We start from the raw sequence: 25,420 nt of genomic DNA, 5'->3' as shown, positions 1-25,420 counted from the left end.
AGCTAAATAAAAAAACATGGTTTCACATTTATTCTATACATACTTAACAGTATAATCATAAAAATATTCATTACTTACAGCTTTAACATCAACATTTGTAATTCCTATATTTATGTTGTGTCTTCGCAGATCAGACTTGATTAATGCTGAAACAGAGGGGCATCAAGTTACTATAAACTGTTATGTGAAGATTTGTTTAAAAAGCAGCTCAAAGTCTTTCTGGTATTGTCAAATTTAATACACTGTAGTGTCATGATATTTAATAGCATCCCAACAGCCTGAAAAATAATAGTACCCCTCTAAAGTTGTTAACAATTAATAAGTCATTCATTATTGAACAAATACGGGAATGCTGGCAACCAATGATACAAAAATGAAAAGTGTAATTCTTTTTCTTAAAGGACTCTCCAATCTAGGGAAACCTTGACATTTAAACAAGCATAACAGTGTGTGATAATTGCAAGGTATGGTGGGGAAGTGGGAGCAAAAAAGTCTATGTCAGCCAAAGGAAATTAGAGAAGGCTTTCCAGAGAAGACATACTTGATACTGGAAAAAACTGAGTAATAACTTGTCAAGCAGACAAGAGGAGAGGAAGGCATTCTAGGCAGAAGGGAATGCAAGTATATCTCAGAGATATTGTGGGTTCAGCTCCAGATCACCACAAAAGAGTGAATACTGCTGGGCATGGTGGCTCACGCCTGTAATCCCAGCACTTTGGGAGGCCGAGGTGGATGGATCACAAGGTCAGGAGATCGAGACCATCCTGGCTAACATGGTGAAACCCCATCTCTACTAAAAACACAAAAAATTAGCCGGGCGTGGCGGCACACGCCTGTAGTCCCAGCTACTAGGGAGGCTGAGACAGGAGAATTGCTTGAACCTGGGAGGTGGAAGTTGCAGTGAGCAGAGATTGTACCACTGCACGTATTTTTTGGTTTCCCGGTGCATAAAAAGTTATGTTTATACTATACTGTAGTCTATTTAAAGTTTGCAATAGCATTATATCTAAAAAAAAAACAATCTACATGCCTTAATTTAAAAACACTTTACTGGCCAGGCACGGTGGCTCATGCCTGTAATCCTAGCGCTTTGGGAGGCCGAGGCAGGAGGATCACTTGAGGTCAGGAGTTGGAGACCAGCCTAGCCAACATAGTGAAACCCCCATCTCTACTAAAATACAAAAATTAGCTGGTTGTGGTGGTGGGCATCTGTAATCCCAGCAACTCAGGAGGCTGAGGCAGGAGAATCACTTGAACCCAGGAGGCAGAGGTTGCAGTGAGCCCAGATGGCGCCATTCCACTCCAGCCTGGGCAACAAGAGCGAAACTCCATCTCAAAAAAACAAAACAAAACAAAACAAAAAACACTTTACTGCTAAAAAATGCTAATGATTATCCAAGCCTTCTGCAAGTTATCTTTTTGCTGGTGGAGGGTCTTGCCTTGATGTTGATGGCTGCTGACAGATCAGGGTGGTGGTTGCTAGAAGGTGGGAGTGGCTGTGGCAATTTCTTAAAGTAAGACAGTGACGAAGTTTGCCATATTAATCAACTCTTCCTTTCACGGAAGATCTGTGTCCAGTACTTGTTTGATAACATTTTACCCACAAAACTTCCTCAAAACAGGAGTCAATCCTCTCAAACCCCGCCACTGCTTCATCAACTAAGTTTATATAATATTCTAAATCCTTTGTTGTCATTTCAATATTTACAGCATCTTTACTAGTAGATTCCAACTCAAGAAAACACTTTCTTTGCTTATCCATAAGAAGCAACCCAGCCAGGCGCAGTGGCTGACACCTGTAATCCCAGCACTTTGGGAGGCCGAGGCAGGCGGATCACGAGGTCAGGGGATCAAGACCATCCTGGCTAACACAGTGAAACCCCGTCTCTACTAAAAATACAAAAAATTAGCCGGGCGTGGTGGCAGGCACCTGTAGTCCCAGCTACTCGGGAGGCTGAGGCAGGAGAATGGCCTGAACCTGGGAGGTGGAGCTTACAGTGAGCCGAGATCGCACCACTGCACTCCAGCCTGGGCGACAAAGCAAGACTCCGTCTCAAAAAAAAAAAAAAAAAAAAAGAAGCAACCCTTCATTTGTTCAGGTTTTACCATGAGATGCAGCAATTCAGTTACCTCTTCATATTCCACTTCTAATTCCAGTTCTCTTGTTATTCCCACCACATCTGCAGCTATTTCATCCACTTAAGTCTTGAACACCTCAAAATCATCCATGAGAATGTGAATTAACTTCCTCCAAACTCCTGTTAATGTTAATAGTTTGACCTCCTCCCATGAATCAAGAATGTTCTTAATGGCATCTAGGATGGTGCATCCTTTCCAGAAAGTTCTCAATTTACTTTGCTCAGATCTAAGAGAGGAATAATTATTTCTGGCAGCTACAGCCTTTTGAAATGTATTTCTTAAAAGAATAAGACTTGAAAGTTGAAATTACTCCTTGATCCTGCAGAAGGGATGCTGTGTTTCCAAACATGAAAACAACATTGATCTCCTTGTACGTCTTCATCAGAGCTCTTGGGTAAACAGGTGAATTGGTCAAAGAACAGCAATATTTTGAAAGGAATGTTTTTCTCAGTAGCAGGCTTCAACAATGGGTTTAAAATATTCAGCAAACCATGCTATTAACAGATGTACTATCAACTACGGGGTTCAGGTTCATTGTTCCATTGTTAGAGCTTAGGCAGAGAAAATTTGGCCTAATTCTTAAAGGCCCTAGGATTTTCAGAATGGTCAACAAGCATTAGTTTCAATTTAAAGTCACCAGCTGCATCAACCCCTCACAAGAGAGTCAGCTTGTCCTTTGAAGCCAGACATTGATTCCTCCTCTCTAGCTATGGCAGTCCTAGATGGCATCTTCTTCCAGTATAAGCCTGTTTCATCTACATGGAAAATTTGTGGTTTATTGTAGCCACCTTCATCAATCATCTTAGCTAGATCTTCTGGATAACTTACTTCAGCATCTACATCAGCACTTGCTGCTTCACCTTGCACTTTTATGTTATGAAGACAACTTCTTTCCTTACCTCACAAACTGAACCTCTGCTAGTTTCCAGCTTTTCTTCTGCAACTTTCTCACCTATTTCAGCTTTCACAGAATTGGACATTTAGGGCCTTGCTCTAGATTAGGCTTTGGCTTACGGCGATGTTGTGGCTGGTATGATCTTCTAACAAGACCACTCAAACTTTCTCCATATCAATAGGCTGTTTGTTTTATCATTTGTGTGTTCACTGGAGTAGCATTGTTAATTTCCCTTAAGAATTTCTCCTTTGCATTAGCAACTTGTCTAATTGTTTGGTGCAAAAGGCCTAGCTTTTGGCCTATCTGGGCTTTTGACATGACTTCTTCACTAAGCTTAATCATTTTTAACTTTTGATTTAAGAGGAGAGATTTACTACTCTTCCTTTCGCTTAAACACTTGGAGGCCACTGTAGGGGTATTAATTTGGGGGCATTAATCAGGGCCCTGATTTCAATATTGTTGTGCCTCAGGGAATAGGGAAGCCCAACAAGGGGAAGAGAGATGTGGGAATGACTGGTCAGTGGAGCAGTCAGAACACACAAAACATTTATTTATTAAGTTCACCATCAGGCCGGGCGCGGTGGCTCACGCCTGTAATCCTAGCACTTTGGGAGGCTGAGGCAGGCGGATCATCTGAGGTCAGGAGTTCAAGACCAGCCTCAACATGGAGAAACCCTATCTCTACTAAAAATACAAAATTAGCCGGGCATGGTGGTGCATGCCTGTAATCCCAGCTACTCGGGAGGCTGAGGCAGGAGAATTCCTTGAACCTGGGAGGCGGAGGTTGCAGTGAGCCAAGATCACGCCATTGCACTCCAGCCCGAGCAACAAGAGTGAAACTCTGTCTCAAAAAAAAAAAAAAAAAAAAAAGTTCACCGTCTTTTATGGGTGTAGTTCATGATGCCCCCAAACAATTACAATAGTTAACACCAAAGATCACTATCACAGATGACCATAACAGATATAAAAATAATAAAGCTCTCTAGTAAAATACTCAACATATGAGAGAAATTAATTAGCATTTGAGATGGTAAAAGCATCAATGCGAAACTAATTTTAAAGATCTATTTTCACTTCTTAATTTTCTAGACTTGATTTGTTTGAATTAGTATTCATGAATCTCTTGTAAAAGTAATTTGAAGGAGGATTACAAAACTGCTCCCTTCTTTGGTATAACAATAATACTGTTTTTTTTTGAGACGGAGTCTCGCTTTGTCACCCAGGCTGGAGTGGTGGTGTGATCTTCACCACTCACTGCAACCTCCGCCTCCCAGGTTCAAGCAGTTCTTCTGCCTCAGCCTCCCAAGTAGCTGAGATTACAGGTGTGCGCCCATACAACTGGCTAAATTTTTTTGTATTTTTAGTAGAGACAGGGTTTCACTATGTTGGTCAGGCTGGTCTTGAACTCCTGACATCAAATGATCCACCTGTCTCAGCCTCCCAAAGTGCTAGGAATACAAGCATGAACCACCACGTCCAGCCAATAGTAATAGTCTTAGATAAGATATAGTACTTGCCTAGAAATTAAGAACCAACATGGAATTACTTATGAAAGAACAATAGTTAAAGTAGTTAATGTATTACATATTTCACAGTTTTGTATGTTTTATTTTACTAACTGGACAGGGGGAAAAACTCCCTGTGATAAGATGTTTTTCTTTGAGGAAACAAGAGTGCATTCACTTTCTGTTAGCTTCATGAATGAATGCTCAGGTTCCTATCATTCATACAATAATGAGTGAATGACCTTAGGTAGTTGTGTATATCCAAAATGTTTATCACTGGTGAGATTTCATATTGAAGGTTTCACAAAGAATGATCAGGTATTCAACAAACAGTAGAAGAAATTCTGATTCACATTTTTCTGATAGATTGTATCCTCCAACTAAGTTATAACTAGATCAACGAAGCACAATCTCCCTTGGTATCTGCGGGGGATTGATTCCAAGACCCCGCCTCCGATACCAAAATCCACAAATGCTCAAGGCCTTTATATGAAATGGTGTAGTATAAGCTTGTTCAACCTGTGGTCTGCAGGCCATATGTGGCCCAGGACAGTTTTGAATGTGGCCCAGGACAGTTTTGAATGTGGCCCAGGACAGTTTTGAATGTGGCCCAACACAAATTCACAAATTTTTAAAAAACATTATGAGATTTTTGCAAGTTTTTCTTTTTAGCTCATTAGCTATCATTAGTATCAGAGTATTTCATGTGTGGCCCAAGACAATTCTCGTTCCAATGTGGTCCAGAGAAGCCAAAAGACTGGACACCCCTGGGTAGTATTTACATATAACGTACACACATCCTCCTATGTACTTAAACCATCTCTAGATTACTAATACCTAATACAATGTAAATAGCTGTTATACTGTAATGTTTAGGGAATGATGACATTTTAAAAGTATGCACCTGAAAAAAGTTCTGAACATAAGTCTTGCTTCCAAATCTATTGTACACCCATGTGCATGGGCAAACTATGGATAAAAATTCTTTGACATTCTCTTCCTCTGGAGACTGAGCGCTATTTTCTTTGCTGCCCATGCCTATGATGACTATACCTAAGAAGTATAAGCACTAGCTAAGGATTCCACATACTATTTCCACCACCACCACTTGACTGCCTACCACCTCTACCACATTATAACAATAGCAACACGTGTTAGGCACGTCCCACGTGCCAGAAACTAGGACTTTTCATGAACTATTTCAATTAATCCTCACAGTAACCCTATAAAACAGGCTTTAACACCCCATTATATAAATAAGGAAAGGAGGATTTGAGAGGTTAAGCAACCTGTCTAAAGTCACACTCCCAGTGAGCAGCAGAATCGGAATTTGAGGCCAGGTCTTCCCAACTCCAGGTCTTTACTACTCTTTTTTTTTTTTTTTTTTTTTTGAGACGGAGTCTTGCTGTTGCCCAAGCTAGAGCACTGGTGCGATCTTGGCTCACTGCAACCTCTGTCTCCTGGGTTCAAGCAGTTTTCCTGCCTCAGCCTCCCAAGTAGCTGGGACTACAGGTGCGCGCCACCACAACTGGCTGATTTTAGTAGAGACGGGTTTTCGCCGTGTTGGCCAGGCTGGTCTCAAACTCCTCACCTCAAGTAATCTGCCCGCCTCTGCCTCCCAAAGTGCTGGGATTACAGGCATGAGCCAACACACCCAGCCTTTACTACTCTTATTACAACAGTTTTGCTTGCTATGCAGAGTAACTGTATTGAATTTGAAATCTGCAAAATGAAGTAACAGATTCATGTCCTTAGAAGAAAACAAATAATGTCCTGCTTTTTATCTCATTTTTTCCCCTTGAGTTCTGCCAAGCTATTGAGAAGCAATATACATGAAAATTAACACATGACACAAGTCCTTTTGCCAGGCAAACGCCCTAATTTACCTGTTAAAATGATGCCTATAAACATCCAGACACAGAGAAAAATGTTTCCTGCCTTAGAATCATAGTCTGATATGAGCTTTCCTTGAGCCAATGTGAACAAAATTCCAAATATCTAAAATACAATAAGAAAAATAATTTGTTATTAAGTGAACTTACTTAAAGCAAGTATAAAGTTTTCACCAGAACTTTTCTTAACTTATTTTGTTTATATGATTTGGTTTCTAGAAACATTCACCAAAAAGTTGAATTGTTAAAACAAAAACCATGGTCAGGCTGGGCGCAGTGGCTCACATCTGTAATCCTAGCACTTTGGGAGGTTGAGGTAGGTGAATTGTTTGAGCCCAGGAGTCCAAGACCAGCCTGGACAACATGGCAAAACCCCATCTCTACAAAAAATAACAAAATAATTTAGCTGGGCATGCTGGTGTGCACCTGTAGTCCCAAATACTCTGGAGGCAGAGGAGGGAGGATTGCTTGGGCCTAGGAGTTTGAGGCTGCAGTGAGCCATGACTGCACTACTGCACTCCAGCTTGGGTGGCACAGCAAGACCCTGTCTCCAAAAAACAAAACAACAACAACAAATAAAACCATGGTCAAACTCATTACTCATATCTCGTACAATAATCATCTCAGGTTTAGAGAAATCGGAGGTTTACCTGTGCAGAAGCATTAAGAAGACCAGATGAAGTACCTTCAGATTCAGGGTAAGTGATTTCAACAGCAAATTCAAAACCCAAAGGGAGGTAACCAGTCATGAAGAAGCTAGGAAAATAAATCCAGAATTACAGAAAGAATTAACAGAAAGTCACAAACACATACCGATGCAATCATTCTGCCTGTCGGGCTATTCTAATGACCAAATAAGTGAATATTTTGAAGTTGCTATGTCAAAGTAAGAACTATTATTATTGACCAATTAGCTCAAGGTTACAGAACTGGAAGCAACAAATACAAATTTTTTTCTGAGAAAAATTTACTTCTAGTTTTATAAGTCAATTGTTTTTGTAACCAAATAAAGTTACACAGATTAAGTAAGGCTCATCCATTTTTCTTACCTGTGGTATACCAAAAACCAATTTTAAATAATTTTTAATAGTTCTTAAGAATTACATGTTTATATGCATAGAATGAATCCTTTAAAGTTTAAAATATTGAAGAACCTTTGGATGAACTGAAAAAATTAAAGACCAGAGTAATAATACTTCAGAATTATAACAGCATGCTATCATTCCTCCTAAACACATCTGATACTTACCCAAGCACCCCTCCAGTAACAAACACGATGATAATGTATCCAAGGTTCAATGTGAAAGTAAAGATAACCATTCCAATAAAAGACAAAATATAAACTATCAGAGTAGTCTGTCTAAAACAAAAACAACAAAGCTGTTAGTATTTTGTCTGATTCTCCCAGGAATATAAAAATCATCACTCTTATCTGTTCAGTAATGAATCTTTGTTTTTCAAAGTTCACCCCTTCTTGTCTATGGAAATATGTATCCACCAAAGCATAAATTTTAAAGCATTTTTAATTTAAGATTCAGCAGCACCAGAAAACCACACCATATTGAATGCTCAGATGGGGATCCTTTTATAGGAATAAAATCATTTTTATGCCACCAAATGGGATAGTTCCCTATTCACATTTCAAGATTCAGATCAAATTCTACCTCTTCCAAATGTCTTCTGTAACCACACCAGTTTATAAGAGTCTCTCTTTCTTCCAAATTCCCTTATCATATTGGCACTATAAAACTTATGACATCTATTTTAGTCTGTTATATTATTTAACTTTTCACATGTGAATGCCTTATTTGCTCCATTTAGACCACAAACATCTTAAGAACAGGGATCACATATTGCTTGCCATAATTTTCATCTAAGAGAGATGTACACAACACGAGTTTGGTGAATGAATGGCAGTTACCCTGAGAAGAAAGCCACAGTGGCAAAGAACACACGTCTATGCCTATCAAGTTTTCTAAATGTATAATGGATGAAAGACTTAAGAAATTTAATCCTTTACATATGCTCCCTTCATCTATAAATCAAGTAGGTTTCACTCTAAGCTATCACTTTACAATAATGAAGCTACAGCAAGTGTTGTCTTAAATTATAGAAGAATTATCTTGAAGAATTTCAAGATTAGAGATACTTTTGGTAGGGTTTAGACTAATAATATCAAATATATCTTGAGCCTTGAGAGGTACACAGGACACAGTTCCATATTTCATTCATTTATTCCTTAATAGTTTCATTCATTCATTTGCAAGTACAGGGGGGAAGTTTTGGCCTGTTGCAAAATGTGGTGATTCTTTTCACTCCCAGAGCAAAATATGCTGCCTCTGAAACCCCTTTCTTAGTCTCCCAGTTGGTATCATTCATTTTCTTTGGTATTAGCATTTTGGTGGTTCCATATAATGTACAATTAACAGAGTATATTCTTTCTTTTTGTTTTTTTAGACAGTATCTTGCTCTGTCACCCAGGCTGGAGACCAGTGGCACGCTATCTCAGCTCACTGCAACCTGTCTCCTGGGTTCAAGCAATTCTCCTTCCTTAGCCTCCTGAGTAGCTGGGATTACAGGTGCCCACCACCACACTTGGCTATTTTTTGTATTTTCAGTAGAGATGGAGTTTCACCATGTTGCCCAAGCTGGTCTCGAACTCCTGGCCTCACGCAATCTACCTGCCTTGGCCTCCCAAAATGCTGGGATTACAGGCGTAAGACATTGTGTCAAGCCAGCATTTTCACATTATGCATTATATTACAGTTAAGTGGTACTGAAGTCTGGGGATACTTTAGCCAAGAAGTTCTTACCAAAATAAAGCCTTATGCTCAATAATAATTTTTTGATTGGAAAGAAATACTTCTTTGTTTTTGCATTTAAGCCCACAACATAAGAAAAGAACAAGATAGGCTGAGCGCAGTGGCTCATGCCTGTAATCCCAGCACTTTGGGAGGCTGATGTGGGCGGACTGCCTGACCTCAGGAGTTAAAAACCAGCCTGGGCAACATGGTGAAACACTGTCTCTATCAAAAAGTCAAAAAATTAGCTGGGTGTGGTGGCACACACCTGTGGTCACAGCTACTCAGGAGGCTGAGGTGGGGGAATCACTTGAGCCTGGAAAGCAGAAGTTGCAGTGAGCCAAGATGGTGCCACTGCACTCCAGCCTGGGTGACAGAGTGAGACCCCACCTCAAAAAAAAAAAAAAAAAAAAAAACAAGATAAAGTCTATCAAAAGTCAAACATTTCTGAGAAATGGCTCTTTTTAGAATAGAAATAATTCCTTCAGAAGTGGTAGGTATGAGTACTGTTAGAAAGAAGGGGCTCATAAAGTATCCAAGTTCTCAAAATTGAAATAAATGTGACCAATAAAATAATACGATACATAGAGTAATGAAACACTTGTTAAGTGAAGAGAACCTACTAGTGTTTAGAATCCGTATCTTTAAGTAATAACATGTTTTAAATTTCTTGAAATAAAAAGCAAATTGTCCTTTAAAATCAAAATACCTTTGGTTATACACCATACATGTATTTACTTTCACTTACTTGTATGTTTTAGTATAATCCAGCCATAAGCCACAAAGAATAGAGCCCACCATTCCAGCTACTACTAGCGTTAGCCCAATCCTTCCAGCATTAACTTCTTCTCCCTGAAAAAAATTTGCGTAAGAAGTTGATCAAATAAATGGATTAACTAATTCAGACTCTTCACATTCCCACGCCTTTTCATAGTCAATGAAAATAATTAGACAAAACTAAGCACACAGTAGGAAGATTTAGTACACGTGTCAGGGTGGGAGGGGAGGGCAGGTAAAGAATATATAAAAGCATTATAGTTTAAAACCAGAAAAAAAGCCTAAAATAATAGAAGAAATTAAAAAGGAACATTTTCCTTAATCCTCTATGGTTAGAAGTACAATGATTTTTGTTAGGATTCTTAAGTATAGATAGTCATGTGCTCCATAATGACATTTAGGTCAACTCTGAATCATATATACAGTATGATCCCGTAAGATTATAATACCATATTTTTATTCTACCTTCTCTGTTTAGATATATTTAGATACACAATACTTACCATTGTATTACAACTGCCTACAATATTCAGTAGCATAACATGCTATACAGGTTTGTAGCCTAGGAGCAATAGGCTATACCACATAGCCTAGGTATGTATAGGCTCTACCATCAGGTTTGTGTAAGTACACTCTATGATATTCACACAACAATGAAATTGCCTAGCGAATTTCTCAGAAGGTATTCCTGTCACTAAGCAAGGTATGACATTGTATAGATATCTGAAAAGGAGGTTAATCGACAGCTTTTACATAGTACAACTGCTTTATCCTTTCAAAAGCAAAGATAGGTCAATCGGAACTTGATATTTATTCATCTATATTTATGCTGAGTTCCCTTAAAATGTTTTGTCTTTTTCCATATAACCAATCGTATTATTTCCTAAAAATAAACTTAGGTATTGTCATAGGGATAGTAACTTCTGCTTTCCATATTGTGTGTGTGTTTATTTTGTTTTGTTTTGTTTTTTTGAGATGGAGTCTCACTCTGTCACTAGGCTGGAGTGCAGTGGTGCTATCTTGGCTGGGATTACAGGTGTGAGCCATGGCGCCTGGCCTGTTTTTTTTTTTTTTTTTTTTTTTTTTAGATGGGGATTCGCTCTTATTGCCCAGGCTGGAATGCAATGGCATGATTGCGGCTCACCGCCACCTCCACCTCCCAGGCTCAAGTGTTTCTCCTGCCTCAGCCTCCTAAATAGCTGGGATTACAGGCATGCGCCACCATGCCCAGCTAATTTTGTATTTTTAGTAGAGACAGGGTTTCTCCATGTTGGTCAGGCTGGTCTCGACCTCAGGTGATCTGCCTGCCTTGGCCTTCCAAAGTGCTGGGATTACAGGCGTGAGCCACTGCACCTGGCCATACTGTGTGTTTTATAAACTGGATTAAATATGTTATATTAAAATGATGGGAGGCCATTGTTTTGGAGTGAGCTGCCACGCTAGGCCCAACAGACTAGACCACATAGAATGGTGTCACTAATGCTAGGTGCCACATAATCAAACTAAACTTTAAAATGGGCCACTTTTCAAAAAAAAAAAAAAGGAGATTCATAGCAACCTATCAGATGGGGCCCAGTCCCCTTTGTTTTAATCCTATAAGGAAAGTAACTTTGTAACAACCAATCTGCTCTTTGTTCCTTGTTTCTGCTTTCTTCAGCCTTTTTCTGCCTATAAAGCCCATCTCCTTTGCTCAGCTCATCAGTACCTTTCTAAATCTTTAGATGGGATGCTAATAAAGTAATTGATAATAAAAGCCAACTAGACATTTAAAGTTGTGGAAATTTCATTTTTTAACAAATATATTCCCAATTAAAACAAATGTAAATATTTGATAGCAACAATGTCATAACCCTTAATCTCATGACCCTGCTAATGACAGTTATATTGCTAAAGAAAAATTCTTGGCCAGGCATGCAATCTGATATAAGCAGAAGCTTACCTCATAATGTGTCAATATCATTTGATTTAATAACGTTGAGACTGAATAAAAGGCACCAGTCATGATACCTACAATAATAAAGATGATATTAAGTCATGATACCTACAATAATAAAGAGAATACTAAAAGTGTGTAATTTACCAGTTCATGAAGTGACATGGAATATTATGTGACAATTGTGGAAACATATTTCTTAACACAGTTGATAAAGGAAATTAAAAACCATTGCCATTCCCTTTCAGAACATGGACTAATGAATTTAACGCCTAACTGTACTAAAGATATAATAGCAGAATTCTGTCCTAACACTATTATTATTTAGATTGAGACATAGTGACCATAAATCATAACCCCACATGCCACACATATATGGCAACCAGTCAAGCAATGGATTGTTTACTGAATTTCCACAATGTACTACTATAGCCAATGAATGTGCAAAGCCTAATAGAAACTGTGCTTCAGAGATCTTACCCTTTTGTATCAAAGACTTACTGAAAATTCATCAGACAAAATCAGTTAATACTTTGTTTTTTTAGATGGACCCTTGCTCTGTTGCCCAGGCTAGAGAGTAGTGGTGCAATCTCAGCTCACTGCAACCTCCGCCTCCTGGGTTCAAGCAATTCTACTGCCTCAGCCTCCCAAAGGATACTTTAAAAGTGAACAATAAAAACAACTGGTTATGAGAAGCACAGGATAGGTTTGAATCCTGATGTCTCCTAGCATGTATTGTATGAATTTAGGTAAGACTCTTAACCTAAATTAAGCTAAAACTTAAGTTTATTATTTATCTATTATTAGCATATAAAATAGTATAGAGAACATAACGAATATCCTCATGTATCACCCAGATTTGGCAAACATTAATATTTTTCCATCTTTGCTTCAGATTCGTTTTTCAGACTTTTCCCAATCCTATTCTTTCCCAAAGGCAAGCCCTAGCTTGAGCTTGGTGTTTATCATTTTATATATTACCATATACACATATTCATAAACAATTAGAAGTATTCTGTATGTATATAAATATTATTTGTATCCATCTGCAACTTGCTCTTATTACACAATATTGAGGTGGTTTTGAGATGTATCCATGTTGATTTTTTTGTTGTAGTTCATTAGTTTTCTGTTGTACAGTATTCTATTATGTTAATATACTTCAATTTAATTATCTCGTCCTGTCAATAGACACTTAAGGGTTTCTTTTTTAGTTTTTACTGTTTAAAACAAGACTGCAATGAGTATTATGTTTTTATTCTTATATATAAGGGCTTCTCTAAGTATATATCTAGCGTAGACCTTCTACTTTCTAGATACAAGCAATTTGCTCTTCAAAGTAGTTATCCGTTCATACTACCAGCAGAGTTCCTACTGCTCCACATCCTTGCCAAATGTGTTTTCACCAGATTTTAAATTATTTTGCCAGCGTGAATGTGTGTGATATTACATCTTACTCCAGCTTTGATTTGTATTTCCTTGATTACTGGTAAGGCTGAATATCACATAAGAACAATACACACATACACACACACACACAAATGTCTTCTGGTGTCCTTGGATTGTTTGCTCTTTCTGATTTGTAGGAGTTATTTTTAACTAATACTAATCCTTTGTTGGTTATATGCATTGCAGACAATTTTCTCATAGTCTAAGTCCTGTCTTTTCCCTTTTACAATAATGTCTTCCTAGAAAAGATTATTTTAATGTAATCATATTTATCAATATACTTCTTTAGGGTTTATGTTTTTTGCATTAAGAAATTCTTGGCTGGGCGCAGTGGCTCATGCATGTAATCCCAACACTTTGGGAGGCCGAGGCGGGTGGATCACGAGGTCAGGAGTTCGACACCAGTCTGGCCAAGGAGTTCGTGACCAGTTTGGCCAACATGGTGAAACCCCGTCTCTACAAAAAATACAAAAATTAGCCAGGCGCAGTGGCGTGCGCCTGTAGTCCCAGCTACTGGGGAGGTTGAGGCATGAGAAGTGCTTGAATCCGGGAGGTGGAGGTTGCAGTGAGCCGAGATTGTGCCACTGCACTCCAGCCTGGGTGACAGAGCGAGACTCTGTCTCAAAAAAAAAGAAATTCAACAGAGCGAGACTCTGTCTCAAAAAAAAAAAAAAAAAAAGACAAAGAAATTCTTTGAGAATACTAAAGATGGTCCCCTATATTTGTTCCTAAAACTTTGAAGTTCTTACTTTTACTCTTTGGTCTCTACTACAATTCATTTTTATGCATGGTATGATGTAGAGATCTAATTTTAGTTTATTTTTCCCATATGGACAATCAATTATCCTGGGACAATTTACCAAATAGTTCCTCTTCTACAAAACCTCAAGTTTTCCTATATGTATAATGTAAGTTATTAGAGCAGTTTGCAAATATTCTAGTTTTTATTTTTCCAGGCATGGAAATATGACTTTAAATATAAGCAAAGGTGACATTCCCTGTTTTCTGCCTTAGTAATCACGGAAGCATTTACAGAGATGTCAAGCTGTATCCTTGAATAACTCTGATGAGCAGAAACTAGCTGCCAATTCACACTGGACATGTAGTTTTAGCAAGAAATAAACTTTTCATGTCTCAGGCCACTAAAATTTTTTAGCAGGTCTTTTTGTTTTTTTTTTTTATACGGAGTCTCGCTCTGTTGCTCAGGATGGAGTGAAACAGCATGGTCTTGGCTCACTGCAACCTCCACCTCCCAGGCTCAAGTGATTCTCCTGCCTCAGCCTCCTGAGTAGCTGGGATTAACAGACGCCCACCAACACACCCGGCTAATTTTTGTATTTTTATTAGAGACAGGGTTTCACCATGTTGGCCACACCGGTCTTGAATTCCTGACCTCAGGTGATCCACCTGCCTTGTCCTACCAAAGTGCTGGAATTACAGGCATGAGCCACTGCACCTGGCCAGCAGGATTAATATAAGCTAGCCTAGGACAAGTGACACCCAAGGTAGGTCTCTGGGCTCTCTATTCTGTTCCAGTGATCTGATGTCTATCCCTTACTCATGGCATCTTAATTACCATAGATTTATAAATTTTGATAACTAAGAATGAGTCCCTCACCATGTTCTTCATCAAAATTATCTTTGTTGTTCTTGGCCCTTACTTCACTCATAGGAATTTTTACAGTTGGTTTGTTCCATTACGATCCCTGTTTAAACTGGAGGTTAAAGGATGAGACCTATAGCTGGTCTAAAAACTTGTTAACAACACTTATTAAAAACACCTGGGTAACTGGCCTTTGTTATGCAACTTCCCACTGAGCTCAGGAATGCACGTGGACCAGGCTGGGTTAGCCTGCGGAAGATGACGATAACAAATGAGGCCTGTGCTCAGGCCTGAGTGTACTCTACTGCACTGCGCCCTATGGTGATTTTGAATCTAATACATACTGAAATAAGGATAGCAAGAATTTGGATGAAGAATTATAACAGCCAAAAAAAAATACTATGTTATTTGAACCTAGAGTATGGTATCTAAGTTTCAGAGAGCAAACAGCAACAGTTGGGATAGTAAGGGATCATCTTTTCTCCAAATAGTGCAACCTCAAAAAAAAAAATTTGGCCGGGCATAGTGGCTCATGCCTGTAATCCCAGCACTTTGGGAGGCCAAGATGGGTGGATCACATGAGGTCAGGAGTTTGAGACCAGCCTGGGCAACATGGCAAAACCCCATTTCTACTAAAAAATACAAAAAATTAGCTGGGCATAGTAGTGCGTCCCTGCAGTCTCAACTACTCCGGAGCCAGAGGCATAAGAATTGTTTGAACCCAGGAGGTGAAGGTTGCAGTGAGCAGAGATCACATCACTGCACTCCAGCTTGGTCAACAGAGTCTATAAAGATATCTATTTGTATTATAGACTTTATTACAGATAATTTTTTTCCAAAAACAATTTTGTCTTAGTCCATTTGGGTCCTGAGTTTGGGACACTGCATATATGATCGCGAAGCTCTATTCTAGAAGTATTATTCCTTATCCAGAGTATCCCACATGCAAGACTGCTCCAAGCTTATATATATCATATTAGGCATGGAGGGGGACAGGACATGTCTAAAAGGTATGATGTGACCCTCATGCAAACATTATGGTCCCTAACTCTGGACCCCTTTGGTGAAGAACATGAAGTCGAGAAACTACTCGAACTTTATCAGAAAATACTGTTGAACTCTCCACAGTGTTTCCCAACTCCTTCCTCCTTATAATTCCTTCAACAAATAAACTCTGTTTAATTTCCTAAGCAGTTTCTGTATCTGGTTTTTTAAAATCAATCCAAATTTACAACTGGCATTTGATAACACAGGGGTCCTGTAAGGATTAACTGGCATCCTTATAATCTTAAATCTTTCATAACATGGTATATCCCTCCATTTAAATTATTTAGGGGAGAGGTGGCTGGAGAAAAAATAAATTATTTAGGGCTTTTTTTTTTTTTTGAGACAGGATCTTACTTTGTCACCCAGGCTGCAGTGCAGTGGCACAAACACAGCTCACTGCAGCCTTGACCTCCTGGGCTCAAGCGATCCTCCTATCTCAGCCTCACAAGTAGCTGGGACTACAGGCACAGACCACTGTGTCTGGCTAATTTTTGTATTTTTTCTAGAGATGAGGTTTTGCCACATTGCCTAGGATGCAGGTCTCCCTTTATTCCTTTCAATGTTTTATAATTTTCTCCATGAAGTTATTTTGGTATATTTATTCTAAGATATCTTTATAGTTTTAGTTGCTATTATAAAACATATCTTTTCATAGGAATACCTATAAATACATAGGAATGCAATTGATATTTTCACATTGTCAGCTATTTAGTAACTTTGCTAACTCATTCTTATTAGTTTTAATAGTTGTCTCTAGGTTCTCTTTTTTTTTTTTTTTTTTTTTTTCTTTTTTGAGATGGAGTCTTTCTCTGTCGCCCAGGCTGGAGTGCGGTGGCGCCATCTCAGCTCACTGCAAGCTCCGCCTCCCAGGTTCACACCATTCTCCTGCCTCAGCCTCCCTAGTAGCTGGGACTACAGGCACCCGCCACCAGGCCCAGCTAATTTTTTGTATTTTTTAGTAAAGACAGGGTTTCACCGTGTTAGCCAGGATGGTCTCGATCTGCCTGCCTCGGCCTCCCAAAGTGCTTGGATTACAGGCGTGAGCCCTGAGCCTGGCCTCTCTTGTATTATTTTAATAGATGGGTGATCACCAAACATTTTCTGTAAAGGACCAGGTAGCAAACCTTTGTTAGCTTTGTAGGACATATGGTTTCTAATGTAACTAATGTAACTACTCAACTCTGCCCTGGTAGTTCAAAAGCAGCTATAGACAATATGTAGACAAACAAAACTTTAATATAAAAACAGGCAATGGCCAGATTTGGCTCATAGGTCACGGTTTGCTGACCTCTGATATGCACAATCATATTATGAGCAATAACACCTTTTTTTCTGTTTCGTATACCTTTTCTTTTTTCTTGTGTTACTGAGCCAGCTAGGACCTCCAGTTAGATGTTGAACAGAAGTGATGACAATAAATATCCTTAAGGATACTTCTTATTGATTCTTAAGGATAATGGCTCTAACGTTTGCCTTTAGTGTAATATTTGCTATAGGGTCTTTGTAGATAAGCTTTATCAGGTTCAGAAAGTTCATTCGTTGGCACCTAATTAAACTAAAAAGCTTCTGCACAGCAAAAAAAAAACTATTGTCAGAGTGAACAGACAACTTACAGAATGGGAGAAAATTTTTGCAATTTATCCGTCTGACAAAGGTCTAATTATCCAGTCTACAAGGAATTTAAATTTACAAGAAAAAAAACAACCTCATTAAAAAGTGGGCAAAGGACATGAACAAACACTTCTCAAAAGACATTCATGGCTGGGCGTGGTGGCTCACACCTGTAATCCAAGCACTTTGGGAGGCCGAGGCAGGCGGATCATGAGGTCAGGAGATCAAGACCATCCTGGCTAACGTGGTGAAACCCCGTCTCTACTAAAAAATACAAAAAATTAGCTGGGCGTGGTGGCAGGCACCTGTAGTCCCAGCTACTAGGGAGGCTGAGGCAGGAGAATGGTGTGAACCCGGGAGGCAGAGCTTGTAGTGAGCCAAGATCATGCCACTGCACTCCAGCCTGGGTGACAGAGCAAGACTCCACCTCAAAAAAAAAAAAAAAAAAAAAAAAAGACATTTATGTGGCCAACAAACATGAAAAAAAAGCTCAACATCACTGATAATTAGAGAAATGCAAATCAAAACCACAATGAGATACCATTTCATGCCAGTCAGAATGGCGATTATTAAAATGTCAAGAAACAACAGATGCTGGTGAGGTTGGGGAGAAGAAGGAACACTTTCACACTGCTGGAGGGAGTATAAATTAATTCAACCATTGTAGAAGACAGTGTGACAATTTCCAAGATATAGAAGCAGAAATACCATTTGACCCATCAATCCCATTACTGGGTATACACCCAAAGGAATATAAATCATTCTATTATAAAGATACATGCACATGTATGTTCACTGCAGCACTATTCACAATAGCAAAGACATGGAATCAACCCAAATGCCCATCAATAATAGACTGGATAAAGAAAATGTGGTATGTTTACACCATGGAATACTATGCAGCCAAAAAGAAATGAGATCAGGCCGGGCACGGTGTCTCACGCCTGTAATCTTGGCACTTTGGGAGGCTGAGGCGGTGAATCACCTGAGGTCAGGAGTTCGAGACCAGCCTGACCAACATGGTGAAACCCTGTCTCTACTAAAAATGCAAAAATTAGCTGGATGTGTTGGCACTTGCCTGTAATCCCAGCTACTCGGGAGGCTGAGGCAGGAGAATCACCTGAGCCTGGGGGGCGGAAGTTGCAGTGAGCCGAAATTATGTGCACTCCAGCCTGGGCAATAAGAGTGAAACTCCGTCTCAGAAAAAAAAAAATAAATGAGATCATGTCCTTTGCAGGGACATGGATGGAGCTGGAAGCAGTTATTCTCAGCAAACTAAGGCAAGAACAGAAAACCAACCACAACATGTTCTCACTTATAAGTGGGAGCGGAATGATGAGAACACATGGACACATGGTGCACGGGGGTGGAAATAACACACATTGGGACCTTTGGGGTTTGTGGGAGGAAGAGCATCAGGAATAATAGCTAATGGATGCTAGGCTTAATACCTAGGTGATGCCTGAGGTCAGGAATTCGAGACCAACCTGGCTAACGTGGCAAAACCCCATCTCTACTAACAACACAAAAATCAGCCAAGTGTGGTAGCACACGCCTGTAGTCCCAGCTACTCAGGAAGCTGAGGCAAGAGAATCACTTGAACTCGGGAGGTGGAGCTTGCAGTGAGCCAACATCACGCCACTGCACTCCAGCCTGGGTGACAGAGTGAGAAACCAACAAAACCGAGATTGCAATTAACTTAATCATTTTTATGTATAGTCAGGTTTTTTGTTTGTTTGTTTTTTGTTTTCTCAGATGGAGTCTTGCTCCGTCACCCAGGCTGGAGTGCAGTGGCATGATCTCAGCTTACTGCAACCTCTGCCTCCTGGGTTCAAGCGATTCTCCTGCCTCAGCCTCCCGAGTAGCTGGGACTATAGGTGCGCGCCCACCACGCCCAGCTAATTTTTGTATTTTTAGTAGACATGGGGTTTTGCCACGTTGGCCAGGCTGGTCTTGAACTGGCCTCAAGTGATCCACCCACCTTGGCCTCCCAAAGTGTTGGGATTACAGGAGTGAGCCACTGTGCCCGGCCCCAGTAAGTATTAAGTGATGTGGTATCAAAGACACCAAAACTCCACAGATACCTGAGCGTTCACTGAAGGAACCATCTAACACCCTCGCTGGTGCCATTTTCTTCCTCCCTTTTGTCTATTCAAATCCAACCCTCTCTTCAAGGCCCAGCTCAACCACTCCCTTCTGTGTGACTCTCCCTGCCATCCCTAGGCCTTCCCTTCATTTATCCTTTCTCTTTTTTTGAGATGGAGTCTGGCTCTGTCACCCAGGCTGGAATGCAGTGGCACAATCTCGGTTCACTGCAAGCTCCGCCTCTGGGGTTCACACCATTCTCCTGCCTCAGCCTCCTGAGTAGCTGGGACTACAGGCGCCCACCATTACGCCCAGCTAATTTTTTATATTTTTAGCAGAGACGGGGTCTCACCGTGTTAGCCAGGATGCTCTCGATCTCCTGACCTCGTGATCCATACACCTCAGCCTCCCAAAGTGCTGAGATTACAGGCGTGAGCCACTGCGCCCGGCCCATTTATCCTTTCTCAATGATAGGCCTCAATGAAGGCCTTCAGCATGCACTTGCCATACAACTTATCTTGTGTTGTTATCCTTTTGATAAATACCGACTATATTGTTGCTTTTCAAATGTTTATATTATCTCCCCAATTAGATGATCAATTTCCTATGGGCAGAAATCATATATCATGCCTCTTTCTAGCCACAAGGCATCTAGAGCACTACTATACATTTAGTTGGTATCTGATAGATATTGATGGAATAAATAAATAAAAGAATGAACACTGAAATGAACAACAAGTGAGGCAAACATTAAGCTAGCTCTTACAGGATTGCTTACAGAAAAAAGAAGCACATTTCCGGTAAAAGAAATATTGGCACAAAATTACAGGGACTAGAATTAACAGCGTATATGCATGTGGAGATGTGTCTGTGTGTGTGTGTGTGTGTGTGTGTGTATGTGACGGGGTTGGTTATAAGTGTGGCTGAAAGAGAATTTTGTATTGGGAAAGTGAGTGATAAAAGAGTGATAAGAAAAAAGCCAGGCCGGATGTGGTGGCTCACGCCTGTAATCCCAGCATTTTGGGAGGCCAAGGTGGGCGGATCACAAGGTCAGGAGTTTGAGACCAGCCTGGTCAACATGGTGAAACCCCACCTCTACTAAAAAACAAAAATTAGCTGGGCGTGGTGGCGTGTGCCTATAATCTCGGCTACTAGGGTGGCTGAGGCAGAAGAATTGCTTGAACCTGAGAGGTGGAGGTTGCAGTGAGCCGAGATCATACCACTGTCCTCCAACCTGGGCGACAGAGTAAGACTCCATCTCAAAAAGAAAAAAAAAAAAAAAAAGAAAAAAGCCACCTTAAATGACAGGCAAAATAAATGAATTTGCTCTACTATTTAACAATAAGCCACTATATTTTCTCTATATCTAATTAGGAATTTTAGGTTTAACCTAAACAAGGAGGTAACCAGCAAAATTAAGAAAATGAACTATGTCATGCAAAAGTATTAGTATATAAGGATGAGATGATACGGCATCTGGGATTTGCTTTAAAATATTCCATGACGCTTGTAATCCCAGCACTTTGGGAGGCCGAGGCGGGCGGATCACGAGGTCAGGAGATCGAGACCACGGTGAAACCCCGTCTCTACTAAAAATACAAAAAATTAGCCGGGCGTGGTGGCGGGCGCCTGTAGTCCCAGCTACTCGGAGAGGATGAGGCAGGAGAATGGCGTGAACCCGGGAGGCGGAGCTTGCAGTGAGCCGAGATCGCGCCACTGCACTCCAGCCTGGGTGACAGAGCGACACTCCGTCTCAAAAAAAAAAAAAAAAAAAAAATATTCCATGAAAGGCCGGGCATGTTGGCTCATGACTTTTGGAGGCCAAGGCGGGCAGATCACCTAAGGTCAGGAGTTTGAGACCAGCCTGGCCAACATGGTGAAACCCCATCTCTACTAAAAATATGAAAAATTTGTCAGGCATGGTTGCGGGAGCCTGTAATCCTAGCTACTTGGGAGGCTGAGGCAGGAGAATTGCTTGAACTCGGGAGGCGGAGGTTGCAATGAGCTGAGATCACGCCACTGCACTCCAGTCTGGGCAACAAGAGCAAAACTCCATCTCAAAAAAATACATTCCAGGAAAAAAACTGGAGGAAATAGATGAAGCAAGAATGGCAAAATGTTGATAACTGTTGAAGCTGGATGATGGCATACACACGACATGGGTATATAGGAATTTATTAGATTAAATGTTCAACTTTGGTGATTAGCAATTTCTACTGAAAAAAAAAAAGGAACTAATCCTGATAAAAATAGTTTAGGTCAGGACTTAATCTGTTACAACTTGTAAAACATTTATGTACTAGGGTGTGTATCCCCAAAAAATGTGAAACAGAGAATAGCAGTGAGTGATTTCTGGAGGCAAGTAAGACAGAAATAGGGAGTGCTGGTGTTCATGTAAATGGTGTTAACACAAGAAACAAAGAATGAACTGTCAGAAAACTCTGAAGAAAACCAAGTGTGTTGGTATCTGCAGTCAAAGCTACAGTGTCAGGATGAATACCTGTCAGCTACCCTGAAAGATCTGGAGAGAGAGAATTTTCTTAGATGTCCGAACTGGTTAAGGTGAGTTCCTTAATGTCTAGTTTTGACTGAGTGGTCAAAACAGATGCCAGCTTGCACGGTGTCAAAGAAAGGTATTGTTGATAGCATTTCCCACCTGCTTACATCAGGATAACTACAGTTCACAAACGGCCTAAAATACTCCATGAGAACTCACAAAAGAAGACTGAGTTTCTCTATTTGAGAACTACTTTTCTTTTCTTCTCTTTTTTTTTTTTTGAGATAGTCTCACTCTGTTGCCCAGGCTGGAGTGCAGTGGCGCAATCTTGGCTTGCTGCAACCTCTGCCTTCTAGGTTCAAGCGATTCTCCTGCCTCAGCCACCCAAGTAGCTGGGATTATAGGCATGCGCCACCACGCCCAGCTAATTTTTAGTAGAGATGGGGTTTCACCGTATTCACCAGGCTAGTCCCGAACTCCTGACATCAAGTGATCCACACACCTCAGCCAACTCAAATGCTGGGATTACCGGCATGAGCCATCACACCTGGCCAAAAACTACTTTTTAAAAATTATTATTTTTAAAAACATGTAAGAAGATCCATCCTGGATTTTCTGCTTTTAGTTTAAAATTTAAGTTCATGATTATGCTATAGAGTTAATAGGCCAATCTCATTGAAGTTCAAACCACTAGGTTAAATGAAAAGAATCCACAATGCTGAAAGGCTCACACAGACATTAAAGAAAGTAGAAGAAAACCACTTACCATAAGTGATCAACAGAAGGACAAAAGGAATGTTTTTAAACAAGTTTCTTATTGATTTCTTATAGGAGTACTCTTCAGGGGGACTGTCTTGAAGAGCTGCTTGAGCCTGACTTGGTGGATACCGAGGTTTTTCTTTGAAGGCTGAGAACATACATGAAAAGGATTATGTATATTTAATATATAGACAATATGTTGTTATATATTACAATATGTAATTATATGTATCTTAGTGAGCAGACAGAATACAGTTTAAGTTTAAAGAGGTAATATAAGTTTTTTATGGTAAGGGTTTTCATTTTCACTGATTTCTAAGTGAAGTATAGTTTAACACGGTCATCTCAGTTCTCTGAAACTGACTAAAACTCAGAGATACGGCCAATTCACATAAGTGAACTGCAAAACCATCAACAATATGCCACAACCTTGCCTACTGATTATTCTATTTTTACCTAAGAAAGACTAATTTTTATTACATCAAATATTCAACAATTCTACTTTTAAATTCAGTTGAATTTGTAACTAGAGATAAACATGAAGGCTGGGCACAGTGGCTCATGCCTGTAATCCCAGCTCTTTGGGAGGCTGAAAGGGGAAGAACTCTTGAGCCTGTGAGGTCAAGGCTGCAGTGAGCTGTGATTGCGCCACTGCACTCCAGCCTGGGCAACAGAGCGGGACCCTGTCTCAAAAAAAAGGAAAATAAAAGAGAGAAATAAAAAATCAGGTATGAGGAAGCCAATATACTATTGAACTTTTAAAGGACTTGAGTTAGTAGCCATTTTCTTCTGAAATTTGATATAAAGTTTATCATCTGATCCAAGTGCACCTCTGGGATTGAAAAACTCCAGGTGGATTCATGGAAGCAGAGCTAGGCCTTGCTAACTCACTTGAGCTGCATATGGAAAGTACAGGAGTAGAGCTAAGAGACATTAAAGTGTAGTATATGGTATCTGATACTCTAAGTTTTAGCACTGTCCATTTCTAGTTAGAAATTTCACAGCCATCCCAGGCAGACATCTAGAGACCACCTTTTTGCTGTGCAGGAAAGGATCGACCAACTTTCCACAAAAGATGACTAGAGAGAGATTTCTTTGGGGTTAGGCTAACCAGAAGTCAAGACTAATTCATAGGCCAGGCATGGTGCTCACTTCTGTAATCCCAGCACTTTGGGAGGTCAAAGTGGGTGCATCACTTGAACAAGAATGTCTCTAGAAAAAAATTGTTTAAACTAGCTAGGCATGGCAGCATCCACCTGTAATCCTAGCTACCTGCGAGGCTGGAGCGAGAGGATCGCTTCAGGATTGCTTCACTTAGCTCAGGAGTACAGGCTGCAGTGAGCTGGGATCATATCACTACACTCTAGCCTAGGTGATAAAGCAAGACCTTGTCTGTAAAAAACAAACAAAAATCACAAAAAAACTATTTACAGAAGGGCTGAACTGCTAAAATATGGTACAGCAGAAATTAAAATCTAGTCTTTGTATTGACTCAAAACTTTAAACTGTCTCAAAATTGTTAACTACAATAGAAGGAAAATACTGTACTTCATTGAATCTAAGATATTCTAATGTTTGCAGTCAATGATCTTGCCAGGTATCAATAGAAGGTCTTCACATAACCATGTCTCAATTACCACAAATGTTAGATGCCACTGATTATTAAAGACATCTTGATTTCAGAGATTTAATGGAAAAAGTATACCTCAGGATTGATGAAACAGGATAAATTCAAAAAGAAAAAAGAAGCCCGGCACAGTGGCTCACACTTGTAATCCCAGCACTTTGGGAGGCCAAGGCAGGTGGATCATTTGAGGTCAGGAGTTCGAGACCACCCTGGCCAACACGGTGAAACCCCGTCTCTACAAAAAAATACAAAAATTAGCTGGGCATTAATGGTGGCACATGCCTGTAGTCCCAGCTACTCGGGAGGCTGAGGCAGGAATTGCTTGAACCCAAGAGGTGGGGTTGTAGTGAGCCGAGACTGTGCCACTGCACTCCAGCCTGGGCAACGGAGTGAGACTGTCTCAAAAAACAAAACAAACAAACAAAAAGAAACAGAAAGAAAAAAGAAGGTACATGGATTCAGAAAATAATATTGTTTAGGAATTTTTTTTAGAAAGTAGGATTTTTCTGCCATCCTCAGCCAGACAGCAAGAAAAAAAAAAATTTTTAATAGAAATTAGGATTTTTTTTTTAAATTGGCTATTTCTTTCTTCCAACAAGGAAGACCTGCTTTGTAGTTTAAAAGAAGGTTAGATCTGATGGACCTATCAACTGGAATCATTTGGAAATTTAAAATAATACAGATTTTGAGATTCTACCCAAGGCTCAATGAATCAGAAACTCCAGGATGAAGCCAAAGAAACTGTTTTAAACAGAAAACTCTCCAAATGCTTTTGAAAACCAGCCAGGGAGAAACAATCA

At 39.9% G+C, this 25,420-nt stretch overlaps 1 protein-coding gene across 1 annotated transcript in view; it reads right to left on the bottom strand.

Moving 5' to 3' along the window:
- The window catches only part of FLVCR1 (FLVCR choline and heme transporter 1), a 42,879-nt gene that overhangs the window by 4,230 nt on the left and 13,229 nt on the right, over positions 1-25,420 (bottom strand). Inside the window, exons 3-9 of the mRNA XM_055235172.2 lie at positions 23,001-23,141; positions 11,949-12,016; positions 9,981-10,084; positions 7,681-7,791; positions 7,082-7,187; positions 6,426-6,537; positions 79-146 (exon numbers count right to left, since the gene is read on the bottom strand). Coding sequence (XP_055091147.1) covers positions 79-146; positions 6,426-6,537; positions 7,082-7,187; positions 7,681-7,791; positions 9,981-10,084; positions 11,949-12,016; positions 23,001-23,141 — 710 coding nt within the window. The remainder of the gene's footprint in view (positions 1-78; positions 147-6,425; positions 6,538-7,081; positions 7,188-7,680; positions 7,792-9,980; positions 10,085-11,948; positions 12,017-23,000; positions 23,142-25,420) is intronic.

The sequence above is a fragment of the Symphalangus syndactylus genome, chromosome 19 (assembly GCF_028878055.3).
Source record: "Symphalangus syndactylus isolate Jambi chromosome 19, NHGRI_mSymSyn1-v2.1_pri, whole genome shotgun sequence".
In the NCBI taxonomy this organism is placed as follows: Eukaryota; Metazoa; Chordata; class Mammalia; order Primates; family Hylobatidae; genus Symphalangus; species Symphalangus syndactylus.
Note: the sequence above shows the minus strand (reverse complement) of the source record. Positions and strands in the feature narration are given on the sequence as shown.